This window comes from Carassius gibelio, chromosome B11, assembly GCF_023724105.1.
Source record: "Carassius gibelio isolate Cgi1373 ecotype wild population from Czech Republic chromosome B11, carGib1.2-hapl.c, whole genome shotgun sequence".
In the NCBI taxonomy this organism is placed as follows: domain Eukaryota; kingdom Metazoa; phylum Chordata; class Actinopteri; order Cypriniformes; family Cyprinidae; genus Carassius; species Carassius gibelio.
The window spans coordinates 18,263,288-18,286,218 of NC_068406.1; the positions used below are offsets into that span (position 1 = coordinate 18,263,288).

At 36.3% G+C, this 22,931-nt stretch overlaps 1 protein-coding gene across 7 annotated transcripts in view; it reads left to right on the forward strand.

Moving 5' to 3' along the window:
* LOC127967832 (SLIT-ROBO Rho GTPase-activating protein 2) overlaps window positions 1-22,931 on the forward strand; it is a 101,382-nt gene that overhangs the window by 70,016 nt on the left and 8,435 nt on the right. For all 7 annotated transcript variants that reach the window (XM_052568556.1, XM_052568560.1, XM_052568555.1 and 4 more), the window contains 14 exons: window positions 1,769-1,831; window positions 4,961-5,176; window positions 6,789-6,917; window positions 7,938-8,159; window positions 9,582-9,683; window positions 10,712-10,909; window positions 12,681-12,765; window positions 15,370-15,397; window positions 15,883-15,913; window positions 17,746-17,806; window positions 19,091-19,168; window positions 19,260-19,394; window positions 19,513-19,618; window positions 22,190-22,414. In XM_052568556.1, the coding sequence (XP_052424516.1) occupies window positions 1,769-1,831; window positions 4,961-5,176; window positions 6,789-6,917; window positions 7,938-8,159; window positions 9,582-9,683; window positions 10,712-10,909; window positions 12,681-12,765; window positions 15,370-15,397; window positions 15,883-15,913; window positions 17,746-17,806; window positions 19,091-19,168; window positions 19,260-19,394; window positions 19,513-19,618; window positions 22,190-22,414 (1,679 nt within the window). The remainder of the gene's footprint in view (window positions 1-1,768; window positions 1,832-4,960; window positions 5,177-6,788; window positions 6,918-7,937; window positions 8,160-9,581; window positions 9,684-10,711; window positions 10,910-12,680; window positions 12,766-15,369; window positions 15,398-15,882; window positions 15,914-17,745; window positions 17,807-19,090; window positions 19,169-19,259; window positions 19,395-19,512; window positions 19,619-22,189; window positions 22,415-22,931) is intronic.

Sequence of the window (22,931 nt, forward strand, 5' to 3'; positions counted from 1 at the left end):
TGCCTCCAAATAAAACCCATCAGAGCTCCATTATGAATGACTTCCTAAAAGGGGATCTCCTATGGGTCACCTCTCCACAGCCTACTCATCCATCTCAGCTTTTAAAGGGTTAAAATGAACTCTCAGTGTGACTTGATGATCACTGTCTGTGAAGATTGACAGATTGACTGTTTGTGAACACACTATATTTCCCTCTTTCACCCTTAACTTCCCTCCTGCCTTTTACACCCATGCTCAAACTTCATCTCCTTTCAGCCTCGTATTTCTTTTCTCTTCCATCATTTCCATCACTGCTCATCCTCAATAACTCAAGGGCTAATTGACATCTGACCAAAAACAGCCCTAAAAAGAACCTTCAGAAACAGGAACACTCACTAAAATGTCAATGTGGGGAACAGGGAAGCAGTGACTGAGTCAAAGCCCTCGGTGAATGCTAGACATTTTCTTGGCCGGCTCCCAAGTTATCAGCCCACAGCGATTGAAGTTTGGACTTGAATTCGCAAGCACTTCATTTTCATGTCACGCTGTGCCTTCATTTCCGAATTTCCTCTTACAAGATCCAGCATCCACCAGAACAGCAAACCACCATTTCTATTTTACACAGAGTTTACCAGACCACTTTATTCCACAGTCTTTAAGAAGAAGTCTTATCAAGATCATAAGTAAGGTTTTCCAGTTTAAGTTCAGCTGGATACGTTTTTGACATTCATTGTGATTAACACTGAACTGAAATTCAATACTTTTGCATTGTCTGTACACTTCAGTTTTGTTGAACGGCTCAAACAGAAGTATAACCTTTAGACAATTGCGTAAGTTACTTTTGTAACTGAACGAAGCAACACTAGTGACTTAAAGGGATAGTTCTCACATGATTTTTGGGGTAGAATTTCCCTTTAAAGCTGAAGTAGGTAACTTTTGTAAAAATGTATTTGTGAAACCTGTCATTATGTCCTGACAGTAGAATATGAGATAGATAATCCGTGAAAAAATCAAGCTCCTCTGGCTCCTCCCAGTGGTCCTATTGCCATTTGCAGAAATTCATCCGCTCCCGGTAAGAAACAACCAATCAGAGCTGCGGTCCATAACTTTTTTTTGTGTTCAAGATCTACAAAATGTATATAAGCGAGTACACCATGAATCCATTTTCCAAACCGTGTTTTTAGCCTGTCCTGAATCATTAGGGTACATCTATAATAAGTGTTTATATTCGGACTATTTTAGATTGCTTCGTGGGTACCGCAGCGGAGTAACCCAGTACCGTTGTGATTCTTCATTGACATAAACAGAGAGAAGTAGTTCCGGCTACGATGTTCTTCCGCAAGACGCAAGCAGTTCTGTTTATTAACCGCTAGAGCGTCAAAAGTTACCGACTGCAGCTTTAAAGTAAAAAATAAATTGATATTTAAGCCGATTTTATTTCCATAATATGACATATTTACAACTTGTGCGACATTTGAAAACTCTTTGAACATCCCTGTTTTTGATGTGCCCAAATGTCTGAATGGTTAATCCAGCCCAGTGTGCAGTGTTCCAGTATAATGTGACCATTTGGGTGAGATTGTATTGAGCTAAATGTGTTAGAGTAAGCTGGTGATGACATCCATTACTGAAAAAGCAGAAAACATCTCATCAGTTGAGCAGTGACAGCTTCAGGGCTCACAGCCCAAAACAGATTATCAGTTGTTATAGAGAACAGGAAACTACTGTTAATCATGATCTACACCACTATTATTTTAGACTAATGTTTTTGTTTTCTTCTTTCTTACAGAGTAAAGAAGTGGGCCTCCAGCTGCAGGAGGATCTGATGAAGGTCCTCAATGAGTTGTACACGGTAAGATGCACAGCATAGTCAAGATAACTTTATTTTCAGCACTAAATCTGAGGCTGTTGTCTTTATTCAGTTTTTCCATGTTTCATTATCTGTTTGTCACTTTCAGTTTTTCAAACAGAATGCGTGAATCCTCGGTTTCTTTCTTTTTATATCTTTGGTTCCTCTGCGTCAGCCTTCTGCACCGATGAGGCTTTGAGTCTCTGCTTCAGTCGAGTGGTTATTCTGGTCTCTCGTGGTTATAGTCCAATCAGTATTTTTGAGGCGTGGGGTTGGCTATAGTTACCTTTTCTTTTTTGTTGAAAATATTTTGAGAGCTTTTTGTCACTATTCCCCCATGTGTGGTTGTGTTACAGGGTGTGTGCGAAATGTAGTTTCCAAATGGTTCTAATTATTTGCCACATAATATGCTATTTTTGAAATGGACAATATGAACAAGCTACGTTTCCACACATGAGGTCAGGACACTTTTCATGAACAGGGTATGAATTAAGACATGAAACTCTTTATGAAAACAAAGACTTTCTCCTTTGATAATAAATTATCACTAAATGCTGTGCTACTTTAGTATAAATTATATACTGCTATAGTATTTATTATTTTGAATAAGCTTTTAAGATTGACAAATGCTGTAAAAGTGTTGTTCATTCTGAGTTCATGTTGACTAATGTAGTTAACTAATGTTAAATAAAGAACCTTATTATTATTATAAAGTGTTACCGAAAACTTCTTTTGTCTTTTTTATTATTTTTGTTTTGTTAATTTCAGCATTTACAAATGCATTATTAAAATCACAATTGAACGAATGTATTTTAATTAACTAAAATAATAAACAAAGATTATCAAATTTGTAATTAAAGTGTAATAAGTGTATTGTTAATTTCTATAATGTTAACAAATGACAGTTTATTGTAAAGTGTTTCAGGTGTTCAATGACAATTTTATTTCAGGTGTAGTTTCAGTAATTTTAGTACCGTATTTTCCGGACTATAAGTCACACTTTTTTTCATAGTTTGGCTGGTCCTGCGACTTATAGTCAGGTGTGACTTATTTATCAAAATTAATTTGACATGAACCAAGAGAAATGAACCAATAGAAAACATTACTGTCTACAGTCACGAGAGGGCGCTCTATGCTGCTCAGTGCTCCCGTAGTCTACACTGAAAACAGAGCGCCCTCTCGTGGCTGTAGACGGTAATGTTTTCTATTGGTTCTAAATAAGTGCGTCTTATAGTCCAGTGTGACTTATATATGTTTTTTTCCTCAGCATGACGTATTTTTGCGACTTATACTCAGGTGTGACTTATAGTCCGAAAAATAGGGTAGTTTTTTTTTTTCATGTAATATTTACTTTATTTTACTTCATTTGTTAACTGTTCATTTATAGTCAACAATAAATGGAGATGAATGTTGATTGCTACCCTCTTGAAGACAAGCTAATTAAAATATTATATTACATTACCGTTAAATTATATTGTTTAGATAGATCAGATAGATCCATAAATTTGCTTGATAATTTTTTCACTTTATGATAAGATTGGTAAGAGGGTTGATTGCTTGAGCTAGATGAATACAAACCTAGACCTAAAAGAGTCTTTAATGCTATTTTGATACTGTGTTAATTTTAAGTGATGATTTATGTAACATATAATTATGTCACTATAACAATATGAGACTTGTGCCTTTGATACTTTATAAAAAATAGTGGAGAAGTGGGATACCAACATGTACCCTCTTTTTGAAAAGTGGCTTATCGGGAACTCCTTCAGTTTTAACCCTCGGTGGCATTATGATTACTGTTTTATTGACAGTATCCGTACCACCACAGAGCCCCATGTTCCCCGGCAGTGCAGAAATTAGCAGTGGTACACTGAAAATTCAGGGATGATTCAGTGGATTGTAAGCCATGTTATTGTCCAGCTGTGTTTAGGGAGTTCTGCTTTCTGATACACAGCATTGCATAAGGCTTCCATGCATACATGGCTAGTATCGCAGCGAAATAATCCTAATAATTTCAAGCTTTTAATTTTACTGGGAGAAGAAATTCTATTAGAAATGCCCTTTGTGTTTGGCCATATATTTTTGTATTACTCATTTTTGTGGGGGAGGAAGGAATAGTTTGGGGTTTCAGGGTGGGGTGTTCTGGGCTCAAATGTGGTAGGAGGGAGGACCCGTGATATTTGCTTTCTATGAATGGCGACTAGATTTCCCCCTTACACATCCACACGTGTTCTCCTGGGAAATGACTGTAACCCGTTTCAATACCCCATAAAAAGCAAGCAAATCCTTTAATTAAAGAGTTAAGGATGATGAGAATAAACCTGGCACCGTTTTTAGTGACATCTGTGCTTTATATGAAGAAAGGAAAGAATGAATGGAAAAGCTGATGATGATTATCTCAGCCTTTTGGATCAGAGAGGAACCCCATAGGGCTGAAAACGTGATGAACTGAGTTTCCTCTTCACAGTCTTTAGCATTCTTTTATTATGAACTCAACAGTGGCTTGTTCAGTAGTACATCCCAAAATAAATATCCTGTCCTCGTTTACTCACCCTTGTGTCGATCCAACACTTTAGTTTGGTGAACTTTTCCTTTAAAACTGGAAAAGAGCCTGACGCTTCTTTGCACTTTACAAGAGCAAGAAAAGGCCAAAGAGAGCCGCCTTCATTTATGTTTGCCAAATTCCTCCTGTAAGTGTTTCCTATTAATGATGACATTGCAAAGAGCTTATTACATTTATTATGCCCATCAAAGAGGCTGACACCCTCATGAAAGCCAGTGGAGGGAAATAGAGTCCATTAACTTTCTCTCTCTCGCAGACAGCGAGCGATGGCTTGGTATCATTTCTCCGGTCTTGGCAGTGTGTTTGATTGCAAGCACAAGAATGGCGTCACTCTGTGACATTCTTCTCAAAGGAGCAGAAGTTTGGAATGAGATCCTCCCTTCAATCCCATTCCCAAATTTAGCATCTGCTGAATACTAACTATCCAGCTTGGTGGTGTCTTCCATTCATTGGCAACAGTCACAGATGACAGTTACAGATCTTTCACCAATAGTCACTGGGCGGGATGCATTTGCTCTGTCTAATCACCGATTTCATGCACATTTAACCTCCTTTTCTGTACTGCACAGGTGATGAAGACCTATCACATGTACAACATGGACAGCATCAATGCTGAAAGCAAGCTGAAGGAGGCAGAGAAGCAGGAGGAAAAACAGATGAGCCGCAGCGTCCGACACGAGGACAGGCAGACCCAGCGCTCGCCCGACTCTCTCGCAAACATCAAGAACGAGGAGAAACATGTGCGCCGCAGTTCCGTCAAGAAGATCGAGAAGATGAAGGAGAAGGTGAGCTGAGAGATCAGAGGGTTCAAATGAGAAGGGACGGGGTGAGGAAAAAGGAGAAATCAGAGTTTCTTGGACAGTTTACACAGAGAATGTGGAGGGAAGGTGAACGTGGGCAGGAAAAGAATGAACAGATGGAAGGAGATTTCACAGAAATGGGAAAGGTGATAGAGTGGGAGTTGAGAGAGAGAGAGGTTGAAAGATGCAGAGCACAGGGAGATACAGAGGATGCCGTCACTGCCAGATGGTGTTGATGGTCCTAAACCTGATCCTCGACCGCTTTAATGACCTGTTGACAGTGGTTTAATTTATAACATGCGTCAGATACGAAATCCAGGCTTATCATGCCTAAATAACACTATGCTTATCACACAACGCTCTGAAATAATTGATTCTGACTGGGCACGCCATTCTGTATTCATAAAAAAAAGAAAGAAATTAAAAGAGGTGACAAAATATAATAAAATAGGTGTACAGCAATGGTGTTTCCATATTCATTACAATTAAAAATAAAATACTCTAGATAACCAACAGTGGGCTTTTCATTTTAATTTAATTTAATTTAATTTAATTTAATTTAATTTACATGTGAATTTAATTTAATTTACATGTGAATTTAATTTAATTTAATTTAAAAAAATATTGTAAGTTAAATATGTTATAAACTATATTTTATATACATTTACATGGAAAATTAATGTAAAGAGAGTTGAAGAAATCACTACTGGTGACTAACAATAGTCTTTTCTTGTCATTTTACATATTTAATTTGTAAGTAGCAATGTAACAGCATAAAACACAATCAGCTGGTCATTATCACAAAATAAACTCTTTGGGTGAAACAAGGTTTGATTATACACTCTGCAAAATTCCTGAAATTTCCAATTGGATAGGGTAATAATACTACGCCCTATACGGCAGCTTAATCCATCAAGTGAATGGCTCCTCTATGAGTGTATATACTGTGTTGTAGAAGGTCATTTGATGATGTAATGAGATGACATGGGGGCAGGGGGCAGGAATTAGCATGTCTGGGCCAGATATTGCTGTCAATCCATGTCTTTGTTCTTCTGGAGTCCTCTGGTTACCATCTCTGTCCAGTACCATCAGCTTACCAAATGATTGATGGGATCATAGCTGGGTTGTTCCAGGGCCACCTCTGTTTCCACAAGACCAACAGCAGCTCCTCTATGTGTTTCCCACTAGAGAGTGCCTGTGGTCACCCCAGCAGCATTTACAGATGGAAATATAGTACAGTTTGTGGTGGCAGCTCTAACATGAGCCTATTCAGGGAGGGCTAGAAGAAGTTAAACAACATGCCATCCATCATGAGCTTATGTTTAATGCAAGTTTTAAAGCGTTTTAAAGGCTTTAAAGGTTAAAATAAACTCATTTTTTATTATTATTATTTTTTTTATTATTATTTTTACACAAAAGATTTAAAACCAATGTTTTTCCCCATACTTCTATGACTTTATGCTTGAGTTTAAGATGTTTTGTTGCGTGACAGTAGTAAACACTGACATTGAAAGCCTGTGTTCGTTATGAACTGTGAAAAAAATATCTGTCCTTTTCTCAACCATCGTCTCATCCTCCTGTTTTTTTTTTTTTTTAGCGGCAAACAAAATACACTGAAAACAAGCTGAAAGCCAGCAAGGCCAGGAATGAGTACCTTCTGGCTCTGGAGGCCACCAACAGCTGCGTCTTCAAATACTACATCCATGATCTGTCTGACCTCATAGATGTAAGTCCTCCTTTATCTCATCACTCCAAAGAGCCAGTTCAGGAATCTTCATGTGTTTCTAGTCTATTGTTATGAAGTAATGTTTACTAAATCACAAACATTCCTTCTTAAAGCTTTTGATATTTGTGACCCTGGACCAAAAAACATTTTGTGGACTTTGGAACCGTGGACCTGAACAAATAAGCTTTCCATTGATGCACGGTTTGTTAGGATCGGACAATATTTGGCTGAGATGCAACAAATTGAAAATCTAGAATCTGAGGATGCAAAAAAAATAAAAATATTGAGAAAATAGTCCTTTAAAGTTGCCCAAATGAAGTTCTTAGCAATGCATATTACTGATCAATATTTTTCATCAAAAAATTTTCATTTTCAATCAGAAATTTCTATAATTTGACCCAATGCGATGTATTGTTGGCTAATGCTACAAATATACTCGTGCGACTTATGACGTTTTGTGGTCCAGGGTCAAATTTGATGTTACAATGCAGTCAAGCTTAACTTGTTTGAACCAATGTTACTTTAGTATTATTTATGGATTTATATTTTTATTCATATTTTAAATTAGCTCTGTTAGTGCTTTTATTATTACTTTTCTTTAACTAGTTTAAATAGCTTGTGATTCATCTCAACATTTAAATTTTGATGAAGTCCTTTTTAACAGTTCTCACAAAACTTTTCTATAATTCAATAATTAAAAATTTGTCGTATGATGGTCATTTCATTCATTTTTGCATAAAAATATAATCATCAAGTAATTAAATTCCACCATTGAGAATTTATTAAACAGAAGTGAAGTTTTAACCATGCATGGATAAACAGAGTAATGGTTTTTATTATTATTTTATCACTAATTATTAATTTTTTTTGTTCTAATAAAAAGTACTTTAAGTTCATTTTGAATGAAAGTCACTTACAATTTCACTTTTTTTCTGGATTTTAATTCCTTCCTCAATTCATAACTATTACATTCTCAGCTCAAAATACCAACAGAATGCACCCCTTTTTTTCCTCTTTCAGTGCTGTGACCTGGGCTACCATGCCAGCCTGAACCGTGCACTGCGTACCTACCTCTCGGCCGAGTTTAATGTGGAGACTTCCAAGCACGGTGGTTTAGAGACCATTGAGAACGCTGCGGAGAACCTGGAGGCCAACGCAGACAAGCAGAGGCTCATGGAGACCTACAACAACGTCTTCTGCCCTCCAATGCGCTTCGACTTCCAGTCTCACATGGGTGATATGGTCAGTTGGTGTGATTATTATTGCTTATGACATGACAGTGGTGAAATGAAGTATTGGAATATGCAGTGATGGTAATTATTTTCATGCCCCAAGCAATATACCAACAACAGACTCACAATGTGGGTAAACAATGACACACAGACATTCTTAGGCAGCTGAGTGCAGCTTTATTAATGCCAAGTGCTTTTGCTCCAAAATATCAAACATCTTGATGATATCAAGAAATCAGCTCCGCTAAATACCAGTCGGTAGTGTTACACAACGATCAGCATTGTCTCTCTGAGACTGTGTGTCCTGTTGTTATGTGTGACTCTGGCAAGACTGTGTCTCATTGCATGTCCAAACAAACCCAGACACCTCGAGAGGAATGAAGCATTGCTCAATCAGATTGTTGCACAGTGACAGACATGCCTGCTGAGAGACCACAGTTGCTGCAGGCCTGTATTATTATAGGTTGTCATTTAGACTTTCCAGTTTTTATGTTTTATATTATTCTCTATTATATATATATATATATATATATATATATATATATATATATATATATATATATCTATCGAATCATGCAGAAATTGTCAGTATTATCTGAAAGATAAAGAATTATGTGTCTTAAAATATCACAGCTGGTTCTGGTTTTATTTTATTTTATTTTATTTTATTGAAGATGAGATGTGTTCTTTATTTGGCACTTGTATCAGTGTTTAATACCTACAAACAGCCAGTTAATTCAGTTAATTTTGTTTATTCTTAATTTTATTTATTTGTTTTTGTTTTTGTTTTGTTTTGTTTTGTTTTGTTTTGTTTTGTTTTGTTTCGGTTTGGGTCCTGTGCCATTATTGTCACCAAACCAAAAATAATGATTTTAACAAACAGGTTTTCTAAGCACTGTCATTGGTCAGTCAAACTTATAGAGACACTTATAGACTTATAGAGACTGGGATAGAAGGAAGTATTTTAGCACTGGAAAAAATTAGACACTACACCCCAACATAAACGTTAACATTTTTAATTGCACTGCATTTTTTCTGTGAAATCAATCAACAATGTTTTCTGCTGTGCTGAACTTTATGCTGATGTTTTTGCAATTAACCAACTTGCATCATGGGTCCCGGATGTTTGTATGTGTGTGATGAACAGAGCAGCTGGTTTTCCCCAGTGCACGTGTGCCCTGTTGTGTGTTCACCCCTCAGGGAGAGGGTGGACCAAAGTGAGCCAGATGTTCCCCAGCTGTTATGGGCAAAAAAGAGAGGGAGAGAGTTGGAAAGAGAGTGATAGAGAGGCATATAGAGGCTTGCTCGGGTTACTCAGTTCTTCAGAGCATATGGGGGACATCAGTTTTATCACTGCTGGAGATGAACTTGCTTTACTTCTCATTCATTCTATTGTAGTTCTTAACCACTCTCTTCTCTCTTTCTCCCTCAGGTGGGTCAATTGTGTGCCCAGCAGCCCGTGCAGGGAGAGCTGATCCAGAGATGCCAGCAGCTACAGTCCCGCCTGTCCACACTGAAAATAGAGAATGAAGAGGTACACATGGTCCAACAAATATAATGTGCACAACAAATGTGTGCACATTCATTCTTTGTTTATATTACATCTGTTTAACTTGAAACTTTTTTGTGCACTTTTTTGTATCAAAGCATTGATTGAGTAAAATGATCTTCAATTCAGCATTCATCTTTACACATGGATTTCCATTCAGTTGAATTATTTACATTTGTACATTTGGCAGACAGTTTTTGTCTAAATCAAACCTATTACAAGTATTATGGCTAATTTGATCAAATGTTAAGCTATGAATAAGAGTGTAACTCCGTTTAACATTACCATTCAACATTTATGTTGAAATCCATCAACAGAAAATGTGGGGGAATTTTTTTTTTTACTTTTATTTTCTAGTAGAAGTGGTTGGACTTGGAAAGTAATATAACAGTCCTATTTTTTTTTTTATTTTAGTGTTTGAATAAAGCATTAAACTTTCTCCATGTTCTGTTTATTTTTTATTTAATATATGTTTGACTCAGATGATTGTGATATTAAAAACAAAAACTTTACAGAATGATGGTTTCTTTGACAATGGAAAAAACAAATTTACTTAATCAGTGTTATTGACCCATTTTTCAGTAAACATATTTAAACATTCTTTTTTTTTTCCGGAATGTATACATTTTTAATTTAATAATCTAATCTCTTTTCTTGCTTCAAAATATTAATCTAACAAAATGCAGTGAAGTTATTCTCATGAATAATATACAAATCAATAAGCCAGTGGTCTGAGAAACAAACTGAATTCAAGACATTAAGAAATCTTAATATCATATGCAAATTTGTTCCTTGTCTTGTTTTAAGGGATGTTTGGATGCATTTAATCGAAAACAAGTCCGAAATAACAACCAAGAAAATGATTTAATGCAGTTCACCAGACTGTAAAATGAAATATCTTGATCAAGTGATTGCAGCAGGAGAAAATTCTGTTGCTCTATTTCACTCGTGTTCTTTGTACGTTGTAATATTGCCAAAATGTAGCAACTATAATGTTCATACTCCTTCTCCAGGTAAAGAAGACGATGGAGGCCACTCTACAGACCATCCAGGACATAGTGACCATTGAGGATTTTGATGTGACTGACTGCTTCCACCACAGTAACTCAATGGAGTCGGTCAAGTCCACTGTGTCTGAATCTTTCATGAGCAAACCCAGCCTGGCCAAGAGACGAGCCAACCAGCAGGAGACGGAACAGTTCTACTTCACGGTAAATGAGATGGAGAAGGAGAGAAATCAGTTTTATACAGGGTCACAGGGTTGAAGAAAGGGTGTGGAGGATTGGACAGTGGGAAATCTGTAGCTGAGGGCATGAAAGGGCAGAAAGAGAAATGGGAAAGGAAGCGGGTGATGAAGGGAGCGATAAGAGACTGAGTGTTTGAGATACAGCTTAATGTCCTTTCTACTCTGTCAGAGTCTTTTAAGAAGCCATTGACTGAAAAGACAGCAGTTAGAGGAGACTGTTGCAGTTAACTGCTGTTCATTGATCTGAGCTGGTTTGAAGACGTCTGAAACTGTGTTATATTGTAATTCGACAAAATTACAGAGGAGTTTGTTCTCCAGACACATTTACTAAATACTCATACAGCAACAGCAGAATAGCAATGGCCAGGGAGCCACTAATAGCACTCTGTGGTAACCTTGTAAGCGAGACTGGGGTTACATGGGGATATTGTTGTCAACTCAGTAAGTATAGGGGGAAAAAAAGCAAACAGTTTTTTATATCAGTTGTTTTTGTATGATGGTTTCAAACATCCAGTTCAAAACCTCCCAAAATAATATTATTTTCTATACAATCAACTCTGTGTGTGTGCATATATATATATATATATATATATATATATATATATATATATATATATATATATATATATATATATATACACACACACACATACATATATACATACATTTATACATACATTTATATGTGTATATGTGTGGCAGTTAAAGAAAAGGTATTCAGTATTTTTTTTAAATGTACAATATATTTTTATATTTAATAGTTTAAAGGTGTGTGTGTGTGTGTGTGTGTGTGTGTGTGTCAGGTTCTTTTTTCATTTCTTTCCATTTTAGCCCCATATAGTGTGACAGCTGTTGTCAATTTGTGTTCAGTAAACTCTATCTTTTTTTCTGACCAATGATGGTTGAAATGTCCGATAGCTTTTTGCAGGCAGTACTTTAAAGTATACTGTATGTCTATACAGAAATTGGTTTTCTGATACATACCTGCTTTAAAAAAAAAAAAAAAAAAAGTGTGTACAAAAGGTAGAACAGTAAGAATCCATTCACTCTGGTGTAACATGACACATATGATCAATGGAAGCACAAGATTAGCAAGCAGAGGTTTGTCACTTGATGTTGTGCAGGCTGTTTTATCACATCCTCTTCATTAGATCCTATCCTGGGGTATTCCTCCCCTCTATCTGCCTCTCTCCGCTTTCCCTGTAACTCCCTATGTAACTCTTTCTGCCAAAAGCACTAGTGCATGGCTCCATGTGTTGGCTATCCTTCCTGAGTCTGCATGACTGTAATGCTGGTATGGCTGTGATATATGATGGATGAAATTGTAAGCATCTGTCTACCCAGCTCCCTCATTCCCTCCGCAGTTCAGGTTTCTCTCCATCCGTCTCCTGACTCCTCTGTCTGTCTCTCCGCTGTCAGGTTTCCATCAGGTCAGGGTTCTCACCCCCAAAGAGCCATAAGCTATTAGAGCACATAGATCCATTGCCTCCCTGTGCTCCAGTGGATATGAAATTAATGTTTACGCCAACAAGATGTATAGTCTCAATGCTACACAGCAAATTGAAAGGGGTGGAGGAAGGATCCTTTGCCAGAAAGCCGAGAAGAGGAAGGAAGATTGATTATACTGCTCACTTAATAGCTATTCAAATGAAATTTCTCAGCAGCGTTTGTTCATAAGTGTTGAGATGCTCTAACAGTTGTGCTGGAGTTGAAACTTTTTATATTCTCTATTTCAGAAACTGAAGGAGTTTCTGGAGGGCAGGAACCTCATCACCAAATTACAGGCTAAACATGACCTGATCCAAAAGTCTCTGGGAGAAAGTGAGTAATCTTTCCCGAGTGACTTATGCATGTGGGTTTATGAGCTGTAGTTTGGGCACATTTTGAATGGGAAAGCTAATGCCATCAATATGATACTGTGGATGTAATATTGCTTTTGTTCAATAAGCAACACATTAATTTGGAGTAAATTATATTTTAGACATGATAGTATCAGTTATTTTGTGCTTAACAAGTGAAAATACTTCAAAATGAAGTCAAAGCAGAATCCACCTTTGTAGGCCTACTTCTCAGAGAAACACACAGCGCCCTGAATCAGTGTTTTGAATGAATTGGTTGAGAAAATGATTCATTGCGAATCTTTTATAAACAGGGGTGCACATAAGTGGTCCGCAGGTCCGCATGCGTGACCGAAATAAAAAATGCGTAATGTAAATATGTCTGGCGTATACTTACTGTACTTGCCAGCAACATGCCAAAATAAAAGCCTGCTGATTTTAGGTTTGAATATGATGAAAACACTTTTGTTTATTGATTTTCAGGCGCTTTTTTCCAGAGCAACTTAAAATTTGGGGAATACATAAAGCAATTCTTCCTAAAGAGGCAAACAAAGTAGTGGGAAATATTATATCATACTATAAAATAAATGCATTTGTATTTAATACTAGGACTGCTTTTTTATTTTTAATAATATTTCACACTATTATTTAGTTTATTTACTATTATTAAAAAAAATATATATATATATAAAATGTAATAATATTATAATTTTACATTAGTTGCATTTTACATAGTTGCATTTAATGGGTCACGCTATATGCAGTGTGAGGACTAAACCAAATCTCCAGGTTCTCTTATGAGAACAAGGCTGAATAATTTATAAAGACAATATGTTTACTGTACATGAAAACAAATTATCCAGTACTTGGATTCACGACTCAATCAGACTGAAAAGAATTTGTCAACACCTAAATGAATCCAGCTGAGCCTGATCTTAATAAAAATTTATTTGTTTGGAAAGGGTGGTGTAGAGAAAATTATCTGATCAATAGGAAACAAGAAATATATGGAAGCTCGTTTCCGCTACTGAATAATATTTTTTTAAAATGTAATTACGACTTTTTATCTCACAATTCTATCCATGATACAAACTCGCAATTCTGACTTTTCTTCTCAGAATTGTGAGATATAAACTCGGAATTGCGAGTTATAAAGTGAGTATTATAGTTTATAGTTTTATAGTTATAGTTTACGTAGATATTATAGAATATCTGTTAACTTGCAATTGCAATAAAAAAAAATTGAATTGTGAGATGATAAACTCGAAATTACCTTTTTTATTTTTTTATTCAGTGGCAGAAACAAGTTTTGATAAAAATATGAATGTAACGCTCAAATCTAACTAGCTATTTTCTCAATTTTAATAAAAAATTTAATCAAATTTGCACATGCAAACGAATATGTGAATTGTATAGCGAAATTTGAGGTTCAGATAAACTTTCAAAATCTGAAATTAGAATGCATTTTCTTTTCAGATTAATGAAAAATAGTGCATATAAACATACCCAGTCACTTGTTTCATCTTGGAATGAATCCGTTATTTGAACGAATCAGTTGAGTGAATGATTTATATTACTCCCTCATTAAGACATTCATGTGTTTTGTTTCCAAATGAATCAATATTTTTGAATGAAGTAAGTTTTGAAATGTAAGCTTAAGGATGGTACTGATGTCATCAGTCTCATCAGAGCATGAAGCTTTAACAGCACAGTTTCGCTCAGTACTGCTGTCCTCTGTGCCTTAGCATGATCTTATCCACTCAAGGCAGTCCTGGATGGTGGAGGTCAAAGGTCATGTGCCATGATGAAAAAAAGAAAAAAAAAGAAAATGATTCTGTGTAAGAAAGAGAAGGGCACAGCGGGGGTTTCCTCCCATGTTCATTCCTCCAGTCAGTTCGGCCTGCCAGTGAACAGGAAGTGAAACTGAGAGATTCAGACTGATGGCACAGAGGATAATGAAGAGATAATTAGGTGTGATGGAGAGAGCAATGGTGTTAATTACTCTACCGTAAAATAAGCATGCTAGCTGAGATGATCTGTTCATTTTGATCTAAAGTAGTGATTTTGTAGATGTTAACTTTCCCCTCCATTACACCCGTCTTCAGTCTCACATGATCGTTCAGATATCATTCTAATATGCTGATTTGGTGCTCAACTTAATAATGTAAAGTATGAAAGATGTATAATTATTTTGAGAATGTTATTAGTAATTCATAGTGAAAAATTTAAATGAGCATTTGATGATGGTAAATGTAATCTAAATGTAAAAATTATACAACTGACATAATGTTCCAGCACCGATTGAAGGAAACAAAGTGGTTTGGATGATCAGCTCAATGAAGTCTGTTGCACGTTTGATGGGGAAAATAGCACATTGTGATGCCGCTGAATGTATTTGGAGGGTAAAGTTTGGATATGAGGTCACGTCCCACAGGAAGGTCCTTGTGAAAGACGAGAAACGGGACGAGTGTGTTATCCCCTAAAGGAAACTGTGTCCAGCTGTGGCCTCTTCCTCACACATCCAGCCTCCGTCTAACTGTTTTTCTCTCTCTTTTTCTTTTTTTTCTCCTCTTATTTCTCCATTCAGGTCAGAAGACCGACTACTGCCTTGCCAGGTGAGCGCTGTGGGAAAGCCAACAAAACCAAACAAGATGCAAACATTTACACTCAAGAAATAACTTGGTGCACGTGCAGATGTCTCAGGGCCATTTATAGATGAATATCTTGTCTAGACACATTCATCTTTTATTCACATCTGCTGATTTATTTATTGACGCAAGGAGTAGGTAATTTACTCTACAGTTATAATGGAGTACGGAAATGGGAATGAACCTTTAAACAAGAGTTCACAGAAGAGACCAAACAAACGCTTTCACAACTAACACTACTGAAAGCCTTTCTGAGCGTGTGTGTGTGTGTGTTTGTGTTTAAGGCCAGTGTATTAAAATATGACACTTCTCAGGAGGGTGATTTCTACTGGTCTAATGGCCACAGGCAGTTTGTAAATTGAATGTGGAGGGAAATTAGAGGGAAAATGATCCATCGTAATGACAGAGCTTTCTCTTTTTCTTTCCATCGCTCTCTTGCTTGTGTCCATCAGCGGACGGAGGAACTCCACTGTTCGGAAACAGGTAATTATCACCATTCACTGGTAGAACTGACTCCGAATTGATTCTGGATCAATCCACTGAAGACCATAATCAGTTATTGTTATTGAAATCAATATTCAGGACAAACCATCACAGTGGTGTGCAGTGCTGGGAAAACAGTGGATTGGCATATATGTCATAAAATAGTGTGCTGATGCTTTGTGCAAACAAATAAAACTTATTTTAAACGTCAAGTGCAAAAAGGTGTTAGCTGTTCACTTTATATTCAAAGGAAATGTGTTCACTCAGGACATAGTTTGTCATACAATAACTGCTACAGCAAACAAGATGTGCACTATTTTTTATGTATGGGTTGTATGTTTGTTTGTGTTTGTGTTTGTTTGTGCATGCATTTATTTATATTGATGTAATTTATTATTTATTTATTTCATGCATTTGTTTTCCTTTTTTGTTTGTTTTATTTAGTATATGCTCATTCTGATGTGGCCTTTTATTTACTCAGAGTAAAAGTCACTGATATTAGGTTATTATTAATCATTAATTATTCTTCTTTTTATGTAATTAATTTAGCTGGAATGACAGCGATTATTTGTACAGAGACGATGCTTTGTAGATTTTCAGTCTCTCCCCAGCCAACCCATAAAAAAAAAAAGTTAAAATAAATAATTAATAATCTAATTTAATTAAGTAATTAATCTAAAATAAATAAATGCAATTCATGAAATAAAAATTATATCAAAATAAATAAATAGTATGAATACTGTTTATTTATTTAATAAACAGTATTCATACTATTTATTTATTTTAATTATTATTGTTTATATTATTATGAATATTTCTATAATTAAACAACAACAAGGACACAGAGTTCAATGAGGTCACTCTCCTGATAAACAATATAATGATGTATACATAATCCAAGTTTATTCTATTTCTTCTGGCAGAACAGAGAAGATATATCTTATTAAAACTTTTATGCAGGATCTTTGGCCAGAATTTGTCAGTGAGGTTGAAAAATTGCATTGAAATGCTTTAAAAATCATTTTGGAATTAACACTCCCAACCCTACTTACATGTGACGTGTGATGTGTATTTGCATGTTTACTGTCTTTGAATATTTATTTAGCTGTAAATGGGTTTTTGTGTTGTGTATGTCTCTTTTGGATAAGTCATATAACAGTAATAAAGCAGTGCATTGGGCAGATGGCAGTGGGATATATTTGTAAAATGGGCCAGTGAGATAAATTTAGTGTGCACGTCCTACAACCTAAACCCTAGAGGGGTTTGCCACCCTACAGTATGGGCGAACAAAGAAGACCCACCGCAGCGCCTCATTTAACCACCCTAATGTTCATGTCGCCCTCTAGTGAGGGATAATGATATAAGAGCAGTGTTCTGTGACTAGAAGACAAACGATTTGAGAAATAAAAGATTTATTTGGGGAAAAAAATCCAACTGATGCTTTATACTCCTATAAGTATGTACGAGACTTTGTGAGCTGGACTCTGAGCTGTAAAGTTCAGGCTAGACCTGGCTCAAATTCTGCTTCGCTTAGCCTTTTCCTGCTTACCCAAATAAACAAAAGGAAGCTGTGGAGAGAAGCGGTCTCCTAGCAACCATTGCCCTAGTCCCCCATGGCTCAAACTGTGCTGCTTTTTCATCCCTCCTAAATCTGTCTGATGCCTGCCTCCCTTTACAAATATTATTATTATTAAAGTACTCTGCCGAGAAACAGAGACCCTTGTTCAGAAAGGTTTCCTGTGCTGCAGAGAACCCCCTTGAACCTTCAAACCAGACCTGCATATTTTCTCCTTCATATTTAGTTCATTTTTTTCTTCTTCTCCTTCTTTTAGGAGTCCAGCCAAATCATTCCCTTGATGGTGGAGAGCTGTATTCGCTTCATCAGTCGACACGGTGAGCTCTCTCTCTGTCTCTCTCTCTTTCCCTGATGAAATGAACAAAGTGTTCTGTTCTGCTTCATCTATTTTTCTATCACACAGTATATACAACTTTGATTCCTCTGGCACTGTCCAAGGCTTTTTTTTTTTTTTAACTAAAGGATTCAACTCAATTTAGTCCCAGCTTTATTTATTTTTATATACCACTTATTACTTGTGTCATGGAAAATCTGATATATCAAGGAATTTAGTGATTTCCAAAAGTTAATGGAATTGATAAGTTAATTAAACTTTTTTTTCTGGTTGTGCTCTGTTAAAAGTATTTGATAGCCTAGAAAAATTACTTCTCATTTTTAGAACATTTAGTTTAAATCCTTATTCAGAGATTGGATGGACTAGAAAAATCACGGTGAAGTCATGGATTGGTCAAATGGGGTGGAAACTCCCAAATATGTATCTGTCTGATAGACAAATGAGTCAGATACTTTAGTAACTGCTCTGACTCATTCAGTAATTCATAATATAAACAACAACAATCTCTTTTGAAATGATTCACCCGAAGAAAAAGAAAAAAAAAACTGGCTCATAAGTGTCGTAATTTTAATGAAAAACCTTCAACATTCATGGAACAATTACATTACACAAAAACTTCTTTATAGTGTGTGTTTTTTTTTTTTTTATTATTATTGTTATTATTTTTTACAATTGTAAAATGTTCTTCACACTTAAAAGGGTTATTTTAAGAACTGTTCTCTGATTTCTTTTTTTTTTTTTCTTTTTTGAGAAATAAAATAAAGTACTGTTATGGAATTGCTGAAAAAGAAAACCTTTTGTATTAAGTTTTTATTTCAGTTTTTAAATCAGCAACTTTGTAGTTTGTAAATCTGCCACTTTTAACATGATGTGTTTTTTAATTGTATTATATGTGGGTATAGATAGATAGATATTTTTTATTTACATTTAGCATTTTATCACACATTTCAAAATTATTTATTTATAAAAATATAAAAAAATTATAATTAGTATTCATTAATAATTAATTGATTTTTAATTATTAATTTATTTATTTATTTTATTCAAATCACGTTGAACTCAGACAAACTAACAATTAAACGTTTATTTTTATTTATTGATATATTTTTGCCATGATGCTGAAGATTCAGTCGACCCAGCTTGGTTGAGATAGTTAGGCTTATATCAGTATCTGCTATGAAGTCCAAACACTTCAAGTGCCAGAGTAAACCAGTACGACACTTCCTGTCGGTTCTCTGTCCATAACGTCATGTCTGTGTTTGTACAGGTCTCCATCACGAGGGCATATTCAGGGTGTCTGGTTCTCAAGTTGAAGTCAATGATATTAAGAACGCCTTTGAAAGAGGTGAGTCTCTCTGGACGCTCATATGCTGAGTCTTGTTTTATCTATTTCGAATCACGTCTGCGTTCTTAAAGGGTTCTTACTTGTGTCTCAGGTGAGGACCCGCTGGCTGGGGACCAAAACGATCACGATATGGATTCCATTGCTGGAGTGTTAAAGCTCTACTTCAGAGGCCTGGAGAACGCCCTCTTTCCTAAGGAAGTCTTCCATGACCTAATGTCCTGTGTCTGTGAGTGTCTGCTTTATTTTCTACGCCCACGGTACACGTGCGCACTGCAGACCAGATTAGACAACGGAGAAGCTTTTGTCCTAAATAAACTCGTTTCTTGTTCATGTTGTTTTTCCAGCCATGGAGAACCTCCAGGACAGAGCTGTCCACATCCGCAAATTCCTGCTGTCTCTACCCAGCAACACCCTGGTTATCATGCGATACCTGTTCGCTTTCCTCAACCAGTAAGTCCAACCGATCAGTCGGTCCGGATAGAATTTTCCCACCAAAGTCATTGGGTTCTTTTGTTTGTCTGTGATTTTTAACTCAAGACGAGGTCTGTGACAATCATTTACTCCCCCTCATGTCCTTCCAACCCCGTATCACTTTCTTATGTCCAGGGAACACAAAAGAAGATGTTTTGCAGAATGTCCCAGGTGCTCTTTTCCATATGAAAAGGAAAGGACAGAAAATTACATTTAAATTTGGTCCATATGGCTTTGGGCTCAGTGTTCCAAGTAATTTTATAGACTACTACGTTATTATTCAATTAAAAAAAAAAAAAAATTCTGGCAAAAATGCTGTATGATTTAATAACATATGTCCATTCGTCATTTTTTTATTTATTTTTTCATCCCTGAAGATATGAGTTTTTCAGTGAATAAAGTTAGTGGTTTGGAGTAAATGATGACAGAATTATTTGAGTGAACGATTCCTTTAAACCGGCGCCAATCTACCATGATTCATTACAGCTAACCTTATCCCAGCATACAAAGCGCTTGTGTACAGTCTAAACTTACCATTTTACAAGACCTTCTTACTACAAATTGAAATATTCTCTTACCAAAAAGCGAAGGTTGGCCTATACCCAACCTCAGCTGAGGGCTCCAGCACTCAAGCCTCTTGGAACGCGTCCCTCTGTATCTCAGCCTCTCGGTCTTCCACTTTTTTTCCCCTTGTGGTCCTTTTGAAAGACCCTCCAGACCACAACACCATCTTAGTTTCTACTCCAGCAGGCGTGTCTGGTTTTCCTAAAGCATCTGAACCCTTTCCAGCCCTCGTATCACAGCCAGAAGGGGGAAGCGAATGTGTGCTGAAATATGGTGTCGCCATCAAGCCACCATTAGTGCTCCCCTGCTGGACGTCTGTAGCCCTGGGTGAATGGCTTCTCTGTTTGCTCTACGGCCGATAGATCTTTCCTCTGCTATAAAAGTCAATGGAGGTGCCAGAATAGGTCTCTGAAGAACTGCCGCTCTCTCTAATGCGCTCTAGCATTCATTACAGCCAATCATGTGCATCGTTCGTAGGTATGCATGGCATACGCTCACAAATACACATCAAGAGATCTCATTTAGTGCAGTCAGAAATAAACAAAGAGAGATAGGTTATTTAAAGCTCTTATGCAGCTGTAACTGTTTGGGCAGGACGGTCCCATAAATTTGGTTTGGAGCCCCTACTGCTTTTATCCTAACCCCCGTTATCCCAAAAACACACACGGTTAAGGACACCTCTCCCAACATTTTGGACACATCCAAGTTTTCAGTAATCAGAAGAAGTGGACATATTGCAGAGTAAGAAAGGAACAAATAAAAAGTTGTAACAATTCAGAGTATTCTCACAGACACACATAAATGGGAGAAAGCTGGCTTAGGCTCTTGATAAATGAGCTGTGTAGATAGAGATTCAGTCTGTTTTTCACATTAGTCCAGCAGGAGCTGCTCTCTCCGTGAGAACAGTCACATGATCAGGGATCGTTTTAACATGTTTCTGGATAGTATGACTTTTTTGTACATTTTTGTTGTTGTTTTGTTTTGATATCTGGTGCACTTCAAGCCAATGATCAGTGGGTTAATATATAAAGATAGAAATGTTCTTAAGTATAGTTCTTATTTTTTCTATATTTATTTATTTATCATTTTTATTTTTAGGACTTTATTAATTATTAAGAAATGTTCTTCAGAGCAGTGAAAGTGCCATCCTAATGTTTTTGTGCAATATTTCTTATCTAAGAAAGTCTTGGGTTAATAAAAAGATGGACAGAATGCAAGTGTGTCGAGACGGAAGTTTAATTTCTTTTAGCTTGACACAGCATCCAAAAAAGCAATAAGAAACATAATTGGCAAAATATAGGATATGGAATATGGAGGTTGAATGATGAATTGTGGGAAACCATTTAATTTGTTTTAGTAGATATTGAAATTAGCTTTTTTTAATGATTTTTTATTTTTATTTTTATATATTTATTTTCTTTGTTTACCTGCATGTCATGTAACCATTAACAATATCAGAGAACAGTGAACTTGCAAATGTGTTCTTGTTACTAAAACATTTACTTCAAATAAATCTTAAAGTCAAAGTGGTATGGCTGGCACAAATAAAATTGATTCCTGTGTATATAATAAAATAATTGAATGTAATAATTGACATTAAATTTGCACATTTGAAAGGACAGTCCTGAGCCAAACTGAAAATTCTGGATGCACTTGGATGAAAACCGAAAATCCTATTTAATAATTATTTCATGTTTTTTAATTTAACTCAATATTTTTAGTGATAATAAAAAAATAAAAAAAACTTATATTGAAAATTAAACAAATTAGACCGAAATATATTAATATTAAATATCAAAACATCACTTTTATGCAGTTCTATGCAAGTGTTGCTCAGGACTGTAATACTACACCATGTTACATCACGGTAGCACTATTGCAAACAAGAGCAAATAATGATATTATAACAATATTTAAGCTAACTTTTCATATCCGGTTTTGTTTTTGTTTTTTTACTCTGTATTTTTCTCTCTCTCTTTTAACTAGTCTGTCCCAGTACAGTGATGATAACATGATGGACCCCTACAACCTGGCGATCTGCTTCGGTCCCACACTCATGTCTGTGCCTGAGGGCCACGACCAAGTCTCCTGCCAGGCACATGTCAACGAGTTTATCAAAACCATTATTATACATCACGAGACCATCTTTCCAGGGCCCCGTGAGCTGGAGGGGCCCATCTATGACCGTGGAGGAGCCGCTGAGGAATACTGGTGAGTCTAGAGTGAAGTTGGTTACAAAAAAAAAGTAAGAAAGAAGGATGAGACCGAATCCCCTAATCTTGGCAAAATTCATTGGCAGTGAATACTGGCCCCACATTTTATGGAAGCAGCTGCTCAGCCGAACCACAAAACCAGAAATCAGTTAATCAGACGAGCTTGATTTAATGCAGAATCAGTCAGACATGATGTATTGAGCATTATAAAGACCAACAGAGCCCTACAGGGAGTCAGTCACTTTTTAAAGTTCCTCCGTATATTATGCTCATTTAAGCCGTCAGTTCAATGGTTGAAGGCACAGATACATTTCCATGTATCAGCACATGACCTAGACTCCCAAAAGATGTCACTGTGAAAGCAACCAGAAGAGTGGCAGGCAGCCAGAACCAAAAACCGCCATCATGAGATCCTTTTTTAAATTAAAAACAAGGTTATCCTAACCTGCTCAAGGCCAAGTGCTAATGAAATGCCCTCCTGCAGCTTTTTAATAACTGTTTTGAATGTCATAGAG